The 17,210-nt window shown below is 55.3% G+C and overlaps 2 protein-coding genes across 6 annotated transcripts in view; both read left to right on the forward strand.

Annotated features, from left to right (window-relative positions):
* Window positions 1–6,544, forward strand: part of Mier2 (MIER family member 2) — a 19,044-nt gene extending 12,500 nt beyond the window's left edge. For all 5 annotated transcript variants that reach the window (XM_050123316.1, XM_050123319.1, XM_050123317.1 and 2 more), the window contains exons 11-14: window positions 4,138–4,262; window positions 4,374–4,462; window positions 4,935–5,370; window positions 5,636–6,544. In XM_050123316.1, the coding sequence (XP_049979273.1) occupies window positions 4,138–4,262; window positions 4,374–4,462; window positions 4,935–5,370; window positions 5,636–5,657 (672 nt within the window). In that variant the 3' untranslated portion in view covers window positions 5,658–6,544. The remainder of the gene's footprint in view (window positions 1–4,137; window positions 4,263–4,373; window positions 4,463–4,934; window positions 5,371–5,635) is intronic.
* Window positions 6,545–11,752: 5,208 nt separating this feature from the next.
* Plpp2 (phospholipid phosphatase 2) overlaps window positions 11,753–17,210 on the forward strand; it is a 7,870-nt gene continuing 2,412 nt past the window's right edge. The window contains 3 exon segments of the mRNA XM_050123324.1: window positions 11,753–11,923; window positions 14,327–14,478; window positions 14,608–14,882. Coding sequence (XP_049979281.1) covers window positions 11,872–11,923; window positions 14,327–14,478; window positions 14,608–14,882 — 479 coding nt within the window. The 5' untranslated portion in view covers window positions 11,753–11,871.

A 17,210-nucleotide genomic window follows, 5' to 3' on the forward strand; every position in this document is an offset into this window, starting at 1 on the left:
GGATCTCTGTGAGTTCGAGACCAGCCTGGTCTACAGAGGTAGTGCCAGGACAGGCTCCAAAGCCACAGAGAAACCCTGTCTCGAAAAACAAAACAAAACAAAAAAAAACAAAAAACAAAAACAAAAAAAAAAAAGAACTTTAACTTTTAGCCTGCATATATTTTTAACACACTGTAAACCATTTAGACATTTTCTTCCAACTTTGAATCTTTCTTTTACTGTATATGTCTCTTTTTTGAACACATGAGTCTTTCATTTACCAAGCAATATTGGTAGGACTAAAGCCTTGGCTTTGGCGGCTAGATCCAGCCCATTCCTTAGCTTTACAGCCTCATGGCAGAGGTACCGGCTGTAGCCATGTTTATCGCCACAACTCTATGGTGTTTCAAGGTCCCTGCCAGCAAGCAAGCTGCAGCACTCTGCTCACAGGCCATACTCAATAGGCCTGCCTCTCTGAAAGAGTCAGAGTTTGCCCTGGCAGTACGGACCAGAACGCCAGTATTTTAAAACAGCACAACTTTTTCCTGCTATGGCTGAAAACAAACAAGCATGCAGTCAGCTTTTATCAACACCATTTAAGTGTTTCGTGGCAGGACCTCTTAAGAGCTGCAGGGTTTTGCAGCTAAAGCTGAGTCAGGAAGCCTCTCTTAGGTGAGAGCACTTGCTTGCCTCTAGCAAGCAGAGCAGACCCGAGAAATTGTCGCTACCAACAAAACATGCTTTACTCTTTCCCAAGCCTTCTCAGGCTTTCTGTGGATTCAGTCATCCACATCTAGGCGCCATTCTGTAGATGGAGCTGTGGACTGCGTTCCTGCCGCCTGGCTCCCAGCCACTGGCTAGCTTTACCCGAAACAACAACACACAAACTGTATTCATATAAACACTGCTTGGCCCATTTCTATTAATGTGTGTAGCACCACAAGGTAGTGACTTACCAGGGAGATTCTAGCCTACGTCCATCTTGGGTAGGAGCTTCATGGCGTCTGCCCTGGAGAGGAGAGGCATGGCATCTGCCTAACTTCCTCTTCCTCCCAGCATTCTGTTCTGTTTACTCCACCCACCTATGTTCTAACCTCTCAGGCCAAGCATTTTCTTTATTGATTAACCAATGAAATCAACAGATTGATATATGACACTCCCACATCATTCCAGCCTACCTGGTGCACCACAGATGAAGCCTGGCATCTGCATCTGTGTCCTGTCTGTCACTTCCTGTCACTGCATCTGTGTCCTGCCAGTAACTTCCTGTCACTGTACCTGTGTCCTGTCTGTTACCACACCTGTGTCCTGTCTGTCACTTCCTGTCACTGCATCTGTGTCCTGCCAGTCACTTCCTGTCACTGTACCTGTGTCCTGTCTGTCACCGCACCTGTGTCCTGTCACTTCCTGTCACTGCACCTGTGTCCTGTCAGTCACTTCCTGTCAGTGCACCTGTGTCCTGTCTGTCACTTCCTGTCAGTGCACCTGTGTCCTGTCAGTCACTTCCCTGTCACTGCACCTGTGTCCTGTCAGTCACTTCCTGTCACTGCACCTGTGTCCTGTCAGTCACTGCACCTGTGTCCTGTCTGTCACTGCTCTGGTGCCATGGTAAGATACTGTGTTATGAGAGGTTCAGGAAGGGCCTGTGTTTGCCTTCCAAAGTGAAAGGCTGTCACTCATGCGGGGCAGGGCTGAGAGCAGGAGTCAGCTGCTTCCCCTTTATTCACCCAGAACCACTACTTATTGCATGGTGCCTTCACATTCAGGGTGTGTTCTCCATACCCAGTTACATCTCTCCGGAGACTCTCTGACACGCCGATTGTGTGTGTCACTTAGGTGACTGGACACTGGAGTTCCCTTTCTCCTGGATTCTTCCTGATGAGAATGCATCCAGTTCCCTGTACCTCTCTCTGCATAGCTTTTATAGGCTGGGGAGATGGCTCCGCAGTCAAGAGCACCGGCTGCCCTTACAGGGCAGTGCCTCACAATGCCTGTCACTTCAGTTCTGAGAGATCTGTTCCCTCTCTGATTTCCAGGTGCACCACGTATACACATGGTGCACATACATACATGCAGATAAATACTCACACATAAATTGCTCCGCATGGTGGCTCATGTCTTTAATCTCAGCACTCAGTCTCTTTTTAAGTTCAAGGCCAGCCTGGTGTACAGAGCGAGTTCTAGGACAGCCAGGGCTCCACAGAGAAACCCTGTCTCAAGCAAGAAAACAAAGAAAAGCAAAACTCTAAGCTTCATACTCTGTCCAGTGGGGCTCGACATGCAGTACTGTTCTTTCTGCATGAGCCGAAAGCACTGTTGAGACCCTGCTTGGCTGATCCCACACGCCACAGCTTGGGTCCTGCTCCTGATGACTTCATAGTCCCGCCACTGTAGCTGTGTTGCCACAGCTCCACGCTATGCCTGCCGTTTTTCCTGGTTCTGGTACCCCCGGCACCCCAGCATCTCCACTGGATTTGGGCTTTACCTTCGGAGCTTGCAGTGGCTTTCCAGCACGCCGGTGCAGGCCTCCGTGCCCTCTTGCACTTGGCATTTTGCGTCTGCAAAGACAGCGCTTGTGCTTGTTGCTGCTGGGTTTTCCTGCCAGCCCAGCTTGTGGTAGCCCTTAGTGCCGGTGCTTTGGTGGCCTCTGCTCCTTGGCTGCACCTGGGGAGCTAGTTCGCTTGGGCACTTGCTTTGAGGAAGGGGCCCTGTCAGCGACCTCGGTCCGTGCTCCTTCCTCATGGACTTAGGCTTCAGTGGACCTTCTGTGCTGGTTTCTGTGTCTGCTCCACTCTCCCATCGCAGGGCTTAGGGACACGGTGCTCGAAGCTGCACTTGCAGCACCGGGATCTCACTTGAGGTCTGTGTTCCCACCGAACTTCACGTTCTCTTCTCTGTTCTCTGTCACTGTTGATCTGAGTAGGTGCAGTGCACAACGCATGTGCTGCAGCTGCTGCGGCCGCATCTGGACAGGGTGCAGTTCTTGAAGTCTCCATGGAGCAGCTGTATCTATATTTTGAGACAGGATCTCTCTACATATACCTGGCTGTCCTGGAACTCACTCTGTAGACCAGGCTGGCCTTGAACTCAGAGATCCGCCTGCCTCTGCCTCCCTACTCCTGGGATGAAAAGTATGTGCCACTGCCCAGCCGTGTCTGTTACTTTTGAGTTCAGCCACACTCCAGTGTTCAGCAACCAAACAGGAGGAAGCTAGAGGTTTTGCCAAAATGTAGCCAGCCTTGTTCCCTATGGGAACCTCGCGGCTTCCACTGTGCATGTTTCTCTCCACACTGCCCTTCGGGGTTCCTACCAGAGTGGTCAAGAAACTCTGCTAGGCACTAGAGCCTAGAGCTTCTAACTCAAGTTTCAAACTTTTTCTCCGTCCTCCCAGATACTTGAGGACCACACGGTCAGTCTGTCCACCCAGTGACATTTCTCAGCACTGGTTTTCTGTATTAGTCGCTTGTTGCTGTGACCAAACCTCTAGCCACAAGCATCTTAGGGACATCTGTTATTGGTTATGATTTGATGGTGCAGTCTACCATGGTGATGGGAACAAGAGGTGATGGTCACATGAGTTCTCTCCCAGTTGCCAGGTGGATACTGGTGCTCGGCTGGCATCTTTTTCCTGATTCATCCTGGACCCCACCCGTATGCAGCTTGGGGTTTCCTCTTGTAAACCAAGAAACTTGTAAATTATGCGTGAGCTGTGTCTCCTGGAGGTTGACTGTGGATGGGCAGCACTGGCCCAGCAGTGCACGGCCTCAGCTGTGTGTGTCCTCAGGACGGGTGCAGTCCGTGTTCACACTAGCCGCTGACTCCCGGGGCCCCAGCAGTGTCCTCAGGACGGCTCCAGTCCGTGTTCACACTAGCCGCTGACTCCCGGGGCTAGCATCCTACACTTGCACTGCCCTCTGGCTGGAGGCTGTTTGTCTGTGCACCTCATGGGGAGCAGCACAGATGTCCTGGGCCATGGAGCCGAGATGCAGGAGGCAATTGCCCACGGGGTGAGGCCGGTTCTCACGGTGTCAGGAAAAGAAGGCTGGGAGCTAGTTGATGGAACAGGTGGGGTCTCAGAGGTTCCTGTGGGGAGCCTTTCCTGCTGCCCTGTGGCTGCAGCTGTGCAGTAGGCCCAACGCATGCTTGTGGTCCATACAGGTGCGCACGCGGTCAGTGGGCGAGTGTGTGGAGTATTACTACCTGTGGAAGAAATCTGAGCGTTATGATTACTTTGCCCAGCAGACGCGGCTGGGCCGGAGAAAGTTCGTCTCCTCTGGAATCACGTGCGTGCTCATGCTAGCCATTGGCCAGGGTGGGTGGGTGGGGGTATGGGGCAGTCCCTCCTGCTGGAGCCCTGCTTCCCTGGCTTCCTTCTCATAGCCCTCTCTCCACAGGGATGGTGAGCAGGACCTGGATGGCCTTGACCCCGATGGCCCTGCCCGGTTGCGCCCTGAGCAGGAGTCTGAGGCAGGGGTGCCCATAGGTGAGTTCTCATGAGGCAGGGCTGTGGGTAAGGACAGGGAACCCAAGCCTTGCAACACTGTCTCTGTAGTGAGCAGTGGGCCTGCGGGGTCTCGCTCCTAGTGCCACTCGTGCTGACCCTGACTAGAAGGGAACAGAAGTGTATTCATGCAGGGCACACGATTAAGGACTCTGCTTCTACGTCTGTCTGTTGGCAGAGGCCTCATCTCAGTGCTCTGGCATTGTGTCTGCATGGTTCCCTGTGTGGTACTTGTGGGTTCGCAGGACTGTCCAGTGTTCACACTGCCCAGCAGGGTCCTGTTTCATTCTGTCTACTGAGCTAGTTTACAAAGCCATAGCTTGTCCATAGACAAGACCTGCTCCTGACCTCAGTCTCTGTGGCTGGGCCGGCTAAGAATGCCCCACATCCGTGAGACCCAAGAGGAGCATGTGGGGCTGTGGGGGCTGATGACGTTCCCCTGTTCTCCCTTCAGAACTACCGAGTGTGGACATTGCAGCTGGTGGTCTCGATCAGCCCGGAGTGGGCTCAGCTGAGCTCCCATCCTCAGAGCCAAAACCATGTTCGTTCCAGCCTCTGGAGGAGCCCCCTGCTGTGGCCTCACTCCAGCAGCCCAGCAGCCTGGCTGTCCCGGCTGAACTCCCACTGGTGGTGGCTGCTGCCACTGCCACTCCTGCTCCAGAGCCGGGCACCAGCCCCAGACTAGCTGTGGACCTTGCCCTACCTGAGGAACTGCCCCTTGTGTCCAGCCCTGTGGATCTGAGCGAGGATACTGCAGAGCCCATGGCTCCAGCACAGATGGCCTTGTCAGTCACTGAATTTGGACTCATTGGCATTGGAGATGTGAACCCCTTCCTAACTGGCCACCCCACGTGCCCAGCCTCCACACTGCGCTCGGAGCCTTTGTCACAGTGAGTGCCATCCTTAGCACCTTCTGCGGGCTGGCCAGTGCCCAGGGCACAGCTGCCTCCAGTGGACTGTGGCTGCCCTGTCTGTACCTCCTCTTGGCTTCCTTAGTGCTTGGTGTGGTGATAGGTTCACAAAGCTCCAAGCGGGCGCAGGCTCCAGGCTCTGTCTAGGCAGAAACCAGAGCCATGCTCTGGGTGGGAGCAGTGGGCGGGGATGGGCAAGGCCTGGGTCACTCAGCTACTGACCCTTTCTTACGATTTCTCATAGGTGCAATGTGATGACCTGTTGACCCCTGGTCATCTGTGGGCACGTGCGCTCAGAATGGACATGGCAGCACTGCCAGGCCTGCCCGTCAGTCTTCCTGACCCCTCCCCCGCAGGCCTGCGTGGTGCCTCCTTTGCTTCAGAACATGATGGGACTCAGTGAAGTGGTCAGGGCCACACAGACCACAGACCTCAGCATCCAGTACCGCCACAGCCCCTGGCTGCTACCATGCCATGGAGTCACCCTGGAACTGGGCTCAGAGAGGGCCCATCCCCACGTGGACCCAGCGATGGGCCTCAGACTGCAGGGGCTGGGCAGACTCATTATGAACCAGCAGCCTCTGCCCAGGCGCCCTCCACAGGCCAACTCCTTCCCCACCTCAGCGGGGTTGTGGCCGCCAGCCTCTGCTCAGCGTGGGACCCTGGGGCACAGAGCCATATACCTCGCCCTGTGGCCGCCCTTTCTCAGCCCTTTGCCGTCTCCACTTCAGGAAAAGCCGCACTTTATACCCCACTGCCTCCTGCCCGCACCCCTCCCCTGTGCTGAGGTGGGGCCTCAGCAGCCCTGGTGGTCCGTTCCCTTCCTGCCCCTCTCCTTGGGGCACCTTTGGGTACCGCTCTGGAAGCACCACCCTGCAGTCCTCCTGTCCTGAGGGTCTCATTTCTTTGGAGGCTCCTAGCAGGGTGGCTGGGTCCGTCCGTCTCGTCCTCGGCCTCCCTCGTTTTATTTATGTTGGTGTTTACAATTTGGAGTGGGGTCCCTGGGCAGGCAGCTCCGCCCGGTGTTGGCAGAGCGGTGCTGTTTGAGCCTGTGTGGCTGGAATGGACCGTCCCTCGCCCCACCGAGGACACTGTGATGTGAGACTGCCTTTGCCCAACTCTATTTTATTTATTAAACTTGATTTGAAGCCTGGGGTGTCTATGGTGGCTTGGCAGGAGCTGGGGAACCTACATTGCCCTTGTTAACGCTTAGGGACTCTGGGTAAGAGTCTGGCTGCACAGCAGAGCACATCTGAGAGGCGTGGGGTCAACAGGTCACACAGGACCCCATGGCATAGGCCCAGGCAGCCTGGAAGTTGCCAGTAAAGCTCAAACGTGGAGTATCAGTCGACTTTGGGTGGAGCCAATGGCAGAGGAGACACTTGGGGCAGAGCCCTAGGGTGGTGGGCAGAGGTCAGTGTTTGCTGGGACAGTAGGTTGGGAAGGGTATTCTGTGTAGACACCATTGGAAGCTTGTACCTGGCATCGCTTCCTTGGGTACTGCAAATAGGCTGGGCAGGGACAGGGCGATTAGACCCAGACAGTGGGGCCCAAGGCAGAGAAGAAGGAAGGCAGTCTGGGAGAGGAGAGAGCGCGTGGGAGCTGAGAATCCCATGCTGTGGGAGGTCTGTTCCCATCCACCCCTCTGTTCATATGGCTCCTATTAACCTGGCACAGGGAACTGGCATCTTTTCTGATACTCCAGGTCCATTCATAGTCTTGAAATCTTTTTAAATTTTTCTGCTGAAACACTCTGTTGTGTCTGCTGTCTCTTTGTATTCTGTTACTGTTGTATTTTATGTGTTGGTTTTCTGTTTTGTTTACAGACAGAGTCTTGCTGTGTAGTTTAAGATGCCTCAGACTGTAGAACAGTCTAGTCTGAAACCTGCCATTCTTCTGCCTAGGAGGGGGAAAGGAGAGAGGGGAGGGTGTGTGTCTATTCATCCTTCCTTTCCAAGGCCTTTACATGACAAGTTCTGTACCACGGACATATTTCCAGTCCTGTGTTTTCTGTTTATTTGTATGTATACTATGGATGTATCCATGTCATGGGAGGTTCTCGCCCATCTTATTCCCAGGTCTTCAGTCCTCAGGCTGCTGCTGAGCCAGCTCTCTGGACTGACCCCAAACTCACTGTGTAGCCCAGGCTGGCCCCTGCTAATCCCCTTTTCTCAGTTTGCTGAGTGCTGGGATTGTAGGCCTGAGCCGCCACGCCCAAAATACCTGTGTAGTTTTGACAAGTTTTGATTGCTGATTAGGGTCCTAGAAGACTCTGCCCACTTTCCTGTTCCCTCAGCTCACTTGCTGCCATGTTAGCCTTTCTTCGTGTCTGGCTGTTTCTGAGGATCTGCAGCCCTGTGTCTTCCCTGTGGAAGGCCTGTGTCTTTCCAGTTCTGCCAGCAGGTCCTTGGGTGAGATTTCCTGAGTCTCATGTCATAGATGGGATTTTCTGGTGTGAATGCAGGGGCAGCTGAGACCCTAGAGCAGTTTCTATGTCTGTGGCATGTTCTGCTTGGTTCTGGGAGCATAGACCAGCTGCAGGACATGCCTCTAGGCCAAGAGGTTTGCAGATTCTTGTATGGAGCCTAGGAGGGCCCTGGGCTGCTGCAGAAATTATGTTGGGACACCAGGGGAGCTGGAATTGAGAGGCGCACCCTGAATTCTGCATCATGCTGACGGTGACTTCACAGCATCTGTGCCTTGTACAGGACACTGACGACTTGGGGATCAGAACTGGGCTGGCAGCCCTCGCCATCTGCAGCTGGGGCAGATGCCAGGCCACCCTCATGAGTTCAAATGGCTACAGGTCGTTCCTACCAGTGCTGTCCCTGTTTTTTTAGCCTAGACCTCAGGCTGGTAACAGCCCTTGGGACCAGGCCTTTGTGCACAGTGTGGGAATCTGTGCTGGACCAAGCAAGGGGATGTTGGCTTGCGAACCTGGATGGGGCTTCTCAAGACAGCCTTGGAGGAGGGAGAAGGCCTTCCGGAACTGGAGGATCTGGGCCTGCCACTGCCCTGAGCTCAGGCTCTCTGACTTGGTCAGAGCTCTAGGGTATGATGGACCCAGGCCTGACTCCGTTGTCTAGACTTATGCTCATTTCTCAGTGGTCCTCAGTCTCCCAGTCTGTAGTTTCTTGATGGGGTCACCGGGTAAAATATGGGTACTCAGATTCCCCTGACAGACCAGCTATGCACCGCCTTGGCTCCATATTATCAAGAATTATGTTTCTGCTGATAACGGCTTGTTAGCCCATTGCTCAGACCCTCTGGGCTTTGTCTTTTCATTTGCTTGGTCCACAGCCCCACCCCGTGCAGTCATCTCGTCCAGGCCTTGTGGCTGGCATGAGGTCACAGGAATGGTGACTTGAGGGGGACCTACAGAGCCTCCGTGTAAACAAACTGAGGGCAGGTGGTCCGCGGGGGCGGGATCCACTCCCTGCTCCTTTGGAGCTCTGCCCAGCGGACACCTGTCACACCCTGAGGGACTAGCAATAACAGTGGGGTCACAAGGTGTCTACCTCGTGTCCCAGAGCCCTCAGCTGGCTGCCACGAAGTCCCTCTGTGCCTGCCCCTCAGTATGGTGCTTCCGCTTTTTATTTTTGTATGTACTAGGTCCTGAGCAGCAGCGGCAGCAGGGAAGGAGGCAGCCGTTGTGAGGAATGGCTGTGTGGGGACTGCAGTGCTGCTCACACCTGCCCTGTCCCACTGTGTGTGAGAGCAGCGCACCACTGCAGCCAGTGCACCACTGCAGCCAACGCACCATTGCACCACTGCAGCCAGCGCATCACTGCAGCCAGCGCACCATTGCACCACTGCAGCCAGCGCACCACTGCACCACTGCAGCCAGCGCACCACTGCACCACTGCAGCCAGCGCACCACTGCAGCCAGCGCACCACTGCAGCCAGCGCACCACTGCACCACTGCAGCCAGTGCCCTGCTCAGCCGTCTCCAGTCCTACACACTGCTGGTGTGCATCCTCTAGCCGCTGCCTCCTGGTGCTCACGCAGGGGAGTGGCTAGGTAACGGGCAGGAGCTGCCCAGCTTGGACCTTGCAGGTGACTGGCGTGGGGTGAGGACTCAGGGAGGGCAGAAGGTTTGTTCTGCAGTGCACTGGGTCCTGTTGATGGTGGCCCACTCGCCTCTGCTTGCGAGGTGCTTCCTGCTGAGTATTTCCAGGGGTCTTAGGCTGCAGGGTCTGTCCACAGGGACACACCCAAATTCCCTGCCTTGGCCTTCATCTTGCCTGCATCAGACTGTGTGGAACCCGTACCCTGACTCTGGGGAGGGGAGCCCTGAAACACCCTCCAGATCCCCAGGGAAATGGAGAGCTGAGGCCGCCTGTATGCAGGTGGTGTCTAATAACTGTAGATCCCGATGGCCACTTTGAGTGTCTTGGAGTATTCCTTCAGAGACACTGAGTCCCCAGGGCTGGAGCTAAGCCTGAACTCCATTGCCCCAGGAAAAAGCCACTCCTCCTGGGGGCCCTGTGCAGGATAGGCAGCTTGGCGTAGCATGGAGGGAGAATTCTGCTAGGGAAGTTTCTCACTATTTGTGGCCACGTTGGTAATTGATTAGGAGCCATGACCCCAATCCTAACCTTAATCCTAATTTTTGCTACCTCCACAAGGTTTTAACACTGACCCCAATCCTTCCGAGCTTGTCCAGGCTTCTCCTCCCCCCAGTTCCTCCCATTCATCCCCTCTAGGCTCACCCTCCTCCTTCCTCACGCTCCCCAGCCCTGCTCCAGCCTATTCTCTCACTCCCCCTCCTCTCAGCACACAGTAGGCATTAAGCTTAAGGGACCCTGGTGTATTTTCCACACAACTGCAGTGCTGTCCTAACCTGCTAAGACTTCCTAATGGTTAGGTCCCGGGTAATCAGAGGTTAAAGGGGGCAGAGAGGATGCCACTATTCATATGAATAGTCAGGAGCTGGCACACAAGCCACAAGTGTTGCAGGCATAACCTTGGCACCCGAGTCGTGTACCTACAGCAGCAGCAGCAGCAGCAGCAGCAGCAGCAGCAGCAGCAGCAGCAGCAGCAGCAGCAGCAGCAGCGAAGGATGTCCTCTACACGTGTGTGGATGGTGTGAGCGAATGCTGTGCGGGCGTCAGGGAGGTCTGCTCACAGTGCTCTCAAACAGAGCCCCATCCTCAGAGTCCAGCCTGCGGCCTTGGTGGGGGTGGATGCTGGAGATGGGTGCAGACAACCTGGAGCCAGGTTTCTGCACAGCCCTTGTCCAGACTCAGTGGCTGGCAGGTTACTGTGTGTCGAAGGTGCTGCCTGCCAACTCTATAGGCGACGTCTAGGGTGCAGGGATCCTCTCCTACCCATGAGCTTCCCCATCCCAGCACCAAAGGGCAGGCAGTTGGGTTCTCTCGGGACCTCTCTGGACAGTCCTACACCAGATGACATCCGGCAGGAGCAGGTTGGGGAATCTTGGACTTTCATCCAGGATCTGGTCCTCTCCTGTCCTCCCCTATCCTCAAGTCTCAACCATCTTGAAACTCAACTCTGTGATGGGAGAAAGGCTGATGGTGGCCATGAGTGTGGCCTAGGTGGAGCCTCAAGGAGCTGTGATCTCCGGAGTGAAAGGCTTAGTGAGGTGGCCTCTTACACATGCATTGTAGCCTGAACTTTCTCTCCAGAGTCCACATGCCCCAATGTCCCTGGCCCAGGGCTCCAGGACAACCCTGGGACAGGGTGGTCTGGGGCTGCATTCATGGGTCAACCTCAGAACCTCTGTGGTGATGGATCCCTACAGTGCTAAGGGGCGTGATCCTGACCCTGACTGGGAATGTTAAGGAACCTCTTTAAATGTCAGGGACCACAAGATGCTAGCTTAGAGGAAAGGCGGGTCTCTGTCTGAGCCCGGTCACCCCGTGCTGGTTTCAGAGGTGTCAGGTGCCCTCCCTCGGAAAGGCTGAGGAGATCAACTCCTGAGTGTGCTCAGTGCTGCCCAGGCGGCTGTCAGCTTGCTCTACCCGCAACTCTCTGCATACATTACAACTGCAGACTCCGCAGAAGTGCTGGGGACGCTTGGGTGACCTCCAGCCTGAATCCTAGACATTCGGTGGCCAGAAGACTCCTTTCCAGGTGGGAGACCCCAGTCAAGCTTTGGAGGCATATTCTCAACCCGGAGATTCCGGAAAGCCAGCCTGGAGACTTCGCCCAGCTAGGAGACTTCTGTTTGTCCTGATTCCCCTCCCAGCCCGAAGCCCCAGCCCTTCCTCGCAGGGGTCAACGTGGTAAACACACCCCTCAGGGCCTCCGCCCTCTCCTTCCCCTCCTGCCTCCGCACTTTCTCTTCGTGCCACGCCCTCCCCCAGCCCCGCCTCCGCCTCGCTCGGGCCCTTTTTTCAAGCCCAACCCTTTCCCTGGGCCGGGCAGTCTCCACGGCCATGTGATCCTGGGGCTGCTAGGACGCTCCGGAACAACTGGGACCAGCGGGAGTCGCGGGCGTCCCTGGGCGGGGGCGACATGGAGCGGAGGTGGGTCTTCGTGCTGCTGGACGTGCTGTGCGTGTTGGTCGGTAAGAATCTCGGGACCCGGGAACGGGAACTCTCTCCCAAGTGCACGCTCCCACGGTCCCTCCTGCCAGTGCGCGTTCGGGATGCCGACGGTGGTGACCGGTGCTCCCTACTTCCCTGTGCACGCCCTGCCAGCCCTCCTGGGCGCTTGGCAGGATCGGGGCTGCCTCTCTACCTGTGGCTATTCCCGGGGTGTGGGTCCCAGCAAGCCAGCAACAGGAAGTCGCTTGAGTACCTCGGGGCGACGTGACTCACTTGGGCGGGGCGGCACCAAGACCCTGCAGGCCAGTGACTCGTGGCCAAGGTCCAGCACGGTGCCCTCGGAAGGCGGGGACGTCCAGGCTCGCACAGACAAACCTGCCAGTCCGGTTCAAGCCGTGGGGAGGAGCATTCCGAACCCCCTAGGCGCGAACAAAGGCCAAGTGTTTGTTCGGGGGCCCGGGAGACAGTGAGTGACTGGATCCTACACCGAAGGTGGTGACAGGGTATTGTCTGTCCTCCCTTATTCTGCATCTCCCTCTCTTGGTCCACCTTCCGTATCCCGGAAGGATACCTTATTTAGCTTCGCCCTTTGGCAGCCAAGAGGCCCCGAGGGACATCCCCGAGCCTTGGGCACACTTTTTGACCGTATGGGTTTATTAAAACATTTCTGTTGCTTTAACTCTGTGCCAGGGGCTGGAGGACTTGGAAATAGTTTACATTTTTTCCTTGGGAAGTCCTGGGTCCCCAGAGGCGGAGTTACCCAGGGAGTCACAGCAGCAGGAGGAGGCCAATGCCAGCCTGTTCCCCTTAGTCAGCACAGACTTCGAGTGCTGGCAGGACGGCCCAGCGAGCACGAATGAAGGAGGCCCTTGCCTGTTGGTGGATCCCCGAAAGATACCCACGGAAGGAGGAAGGGAGTCGGTGCCCTGGCTCACACCTGCCATGCAGCCCAGCCATGCACTGAGCTTTAGGTCTGCCCAGACCTTGCACAGGGGTCTGCCTGGGATGTCCACTAAGCAGACTCACTGACTCCAGTGTCTCCCGCGATGATATCACCAGATCCTATGACTTTCCACTTCCTATAAACAAGATAAGGGATTTGCTCAGACCTGTTTCCTCGGACCCTCTCTCCTCTCACCCTCTACCCTTTCTCCTTCTCTCCCCTCTCTGACCCTTTCCCTCTCCTCCTCTGTGGCCATCCTACCTTGTCCTCTGGCCTCTTCTCCTTCAAGCCTTCTCTCACTGTCATGAAGCCTGACCCCTCCCAGGGGACATTGCTGCTGTCACCCTTACATTTTAGTCCCGCCTCTTAGCTTCATGATGTTGGCACCTTCCTGGATCATGTCCCCTCTGGGCCTTGGGATGGCCCAGCCATGTCAGGGACTGTTTTCTGGCTGTCTACTTCCCCTTCCCATGCTGAGGGGGGCTCATCTCCATGTGTTCTCCTGGCACTCACGGCCTGAAAGCTGCGCCCTCCACACCCAGCTTCCCTGCTCACGGGCAAAGGGCACTTGCCCAGGTTTGCCTCTTTGGGGTGTCTGTCTTCCCATGCCTGTGGAACAAGGTGCTACCCACTGTCCTGTCCTTGTGACCTGATCTCAGGTTGCAGCTCTGTTCACAGCTTCTCTGCCAGGTCATTTTCCAAGAGGTTCTGTGTCTCTGGGCTCTGGTCTGAGCTTCCCACATCCAGGGCTGGGTCCATCTTGTCCAGTGTGTAGCTGTCAGTGGCTCAGGACTTGGAATGAAGGCAGACAAAGAAGCAGAAACTAGGGGCTGGAGAGATGGCTCAGCACTTAAGAGCACTGACTGATCTTCCAGAGGACCCAGGTTCAATTCCCAGCATCCACGTGGTAGCTCACAAATGTCTGTCACTCCAGGATCCAACACCCTCACACAGTGCAAAACATCAGTGCACCTTAAAAAGGGCAGACTCTAGGGAGAGCCCTCCGACTGTGCCCTTGATGTGGGTGACACAGCCCCACAACCCTGCAGTCTAGCCTTGTGTTGCTAGATGATCTTACCTACCTTCCTAGGCAGTGAGCCCCCAAAAGTGCCCTGCCGCAAACACAGCAGTTGGTGTTCTTATGCAGACAGAGCAGCCCAGCCAACTGTCGCTAAGGCGACAGGAGCCATGAAGAGCACCGGTGAGCCCTGGGTGGCTCATCAGGGGCTGGAATGAGATGGGAAGGAGCCATTGTGCTTCAGTATGGTGTGGAGAGGCTGTGGCTGCTGGTGTTGAGTCAGCCCGAGGGAGGCCTAAGGTGGGGCCAGAGTGCAGCATGGTAGAGCTGCTCCGTAGCTGGGCTCATTAGCAGGAGTCTCCCGAGGAGTTTCCCATGGGGCCATGGCAGAGCGACCATGATCCCAGGACAGAAACCATGTGGGCAGGATTTGCACTGTGTGCCTTCCCTGGCTTCCCACAGCCTCTCTGCCCTTTGTCATCCTGACTCTGGTGAACACACCATACAAACGAGGGTTCTACTGCGAAGATGACTCCATCCGGTACCCCTACCGTCCAGATACCATCACCCACGGACTCATGGCTGGGGTCATCATCACGGCCACCGTCATCCTTGTAAGGCGGAAAAGTGCTCGGGTGGGGGCCGGGTGAGCCCTGCCCTGAGGTAGATAGGGCCCAGCTCCCTAGCAGGATGCACCGTGGGAGCGGTGTCTGCCGTGCGCTCTGCAGCTATTCCGTTGGCAGGTCTCATCGGGGGAGGCCTACCTGGTGTACACAGACCGTCTCTATTCACGATCCGACTTTAACAACTACGTGGCCGCCATCTACAAGGTGCTGGGGACCTTCCTGTTCGGGGCTGCTGTGAGCCAGTCTCTGACCGACCTGGCCAAGTACATGATCGGCCGGCTGAGACCCAGCTTCTTGGCTGTCTGTGACCCTGACTGGAGCCGGGTCAACTGCTCCGGTTACGTGCAGCTGGAGGTGTGCAGGGGCAGCCCTGCCAACGTCACTGAGGCCAGGTGGGTACTGACTGTAGCCCAGGCAAGGCTCTGAGGGACAGAAAATCTGGGGTCTGGTCAATGAGAAAACCTGTCAGCAGAGGCAGGCGGAGAAGCTGGTCATGGGTCTTCCTGCATGCAGGCGCATAGTGGGCAGGTAGTCTCAGGATTCAGTTGCCTGGGAGGCAGTGGCCCGCCCTGCAGAGGTGGACTCCTTGAGGCTGCCGTTTGCGCCTCAAGGCTTGTGACTGAGTTCTTTCCTCTTCAGGGTCCTCTGTGGTGAGCTTGTTTGCTCTTGGCACCATTTCCCTGCCCATCCTGCTCTTCTGAGCTCTGCTGTTCATGCCTGGTGTGGCCTGTGTGTCCGCACCCACGCTCTGTTGTCTCCGCTGACCACTCTGTCTGTTGGCTTCCATCAGCCATAAGTCCTTCCAGTGCTTTTTCTCCTTCAGTACTACGGGCATTTTTCACACCCATAATGCAGTTTTAGATTTTTGAGACAGGATCTCCCTGTGTAGCCCAGAATGACCTCAAACTTCTCGTCTTCTGCCTTAGTCTCCCGAGTGCTGGGGTGACAGGCTTGCTTCACTGTGGCTGGCGTAGACTGTTTCCTTGGCTTCTGTTTCTTCATCTGTCCTCACAGATGTTTTCATCTCTGGATGTTTCCGGTGACTGGTTGAAGTGTCTGTCCCCTAAACTTGGCACTTGCGTCTCCGTATGGACTGCTTTATGTGCGTGTGCTTGTGTGTCCACATGTGTGTGTAGGCCAGTAGTCAGTCAACGGCAAGTGTCTTCCTCAGCTGCTCTCCACCACACACGTGTGTTTTCCTGCATGTATGTACGTGCACCACATTTGTGCAGGGGTCCATGGACATTTGTGCAGGGGTCCATGGAGGTCTGAAGAGGACATCAGATCCCCTTGACCTGGAGTTACAAGAGATTGTTATCTGCTGTGTGGGTGCTGGGAACTGAACCCTGGTCCTCAGCAAGGGCAGGAAGTGCTCTTAACTCCAGAGCCACCTCTCCAGTCCACATTTTATTTTAAGACAAGGTCTCTTACTGAAGGTGGAGCTGTACAATTCTAGACTGGCCAGCAAGCTCCAGGGAGCCATCTGTCTCCAGCTCCCCAGGCCTGGGATTACAGGCATGCTCCACACCTCACTTTCCCGTGAGTGCTAAGATGAGCGCTGTGGTCCAGGATTAAGGGCGTGCTCCATACCTCACTTTCCTGCTAGGATGGAGCTCAGGTCCTCATTCTTACAGAGCAGGCTCCTCTCTGACCATCTCCCCAGCTCCTTAGACAGCTTGTTTATTAGTCATGCTATGTGTGTGCATGTTTGTTTTCTCCGTATGTGCTCTCTCTATATTATGTATGTATGTATGTATGAATCTATGTATCTAAGTATCTCTATTTTCCTGCAAAACAGCGATTTTTGTCTGTTTGTCTCTTTATGGCCATACTGATGATCAAATCAATGGCTTTGACTCACACAAGCCAGGCAAGTCTCTCTAACACCAAGTTCCCCGGGAGAATGGACAGTGTGGTCACCATCTACTTACTGACTTCCCTGAGGGAACAATGTGGATGGCCATGTCGTGAGGGTCTGCTGTCAGCGTAGTGGTTGGCAGTATTGACATCCATTTCTCTGTTTTCTGGGTGCTAGGGTGGAGCTAGGGGTTCTGCCTTAGCCCTACTTTGTCTGCCAAGGTTGTGGAGTGGCTCTGGGGGTGCACTGGGGGTGCCTGGTCCTTCTGAGCCTCCAAAGCATAGCCCCCAGGTTGCTGCGTGAGCTCTGAGGCAGCAGTGACTGATATCTTTATAAGCTGAGGTGATATCAGTACCTCGGACCACCAGCTGTCGCAACAGTGGCCGTGACGGCCGTACTGGGTGATGATTGCCACCTTCAGTGTGGTCTTGCTGGCCAGGCCTGCTCCAGGAGCAGGTAGGAGCAGGTCGGGGAGTTGGAGTTGGGGAAGTGAGAGTGAGGAGGGGAGATGGCCGCTCCATGGTGAGTGTCCTGTGTGTGTCTCAGGCTGAGACCGGAGAGATGGCTCAGCGGTTAGGACCACTCTGCTCTTCCAGAGGACCTGGGTTAGATTCTCAGAACCCACAAGGCAGCTCACAACCGTTTGTAGCTTCAGTTCCAGGGGATCTGATGCTCCCTTGTGGCCACTTTCAGGCACTGCAGGAATGTAGCACACAGACATAGATGTAAATAAAATACCATATATAAATATATAAATCTTAAAGATGATTTTTTTTAAAGCTGGCAAGGACATGACACATTTTATTTTACTGAAAGCAATTGAGAAGATGAATGTAAAAGGGTCAGAATGGGAGTCATGAAG

The sequence above is a fragment of the Alexandromys fortis genome, unplaced genomic scaffold, assembly GCF_014885135.2.
Source record: "Alexandromys fortis isolate MF-2015 unplaced genomic scaffold, M_Fortis_MF-2015_v1.1 scaffold_221, whole genome shotgun sequence".
NCBI classification, from domain to species: Eukaryota; Metazoa; Chordata; class Mammalia; order Rodentia; family Cricetidae; genus Alexandromys; species Alexandromys fortis.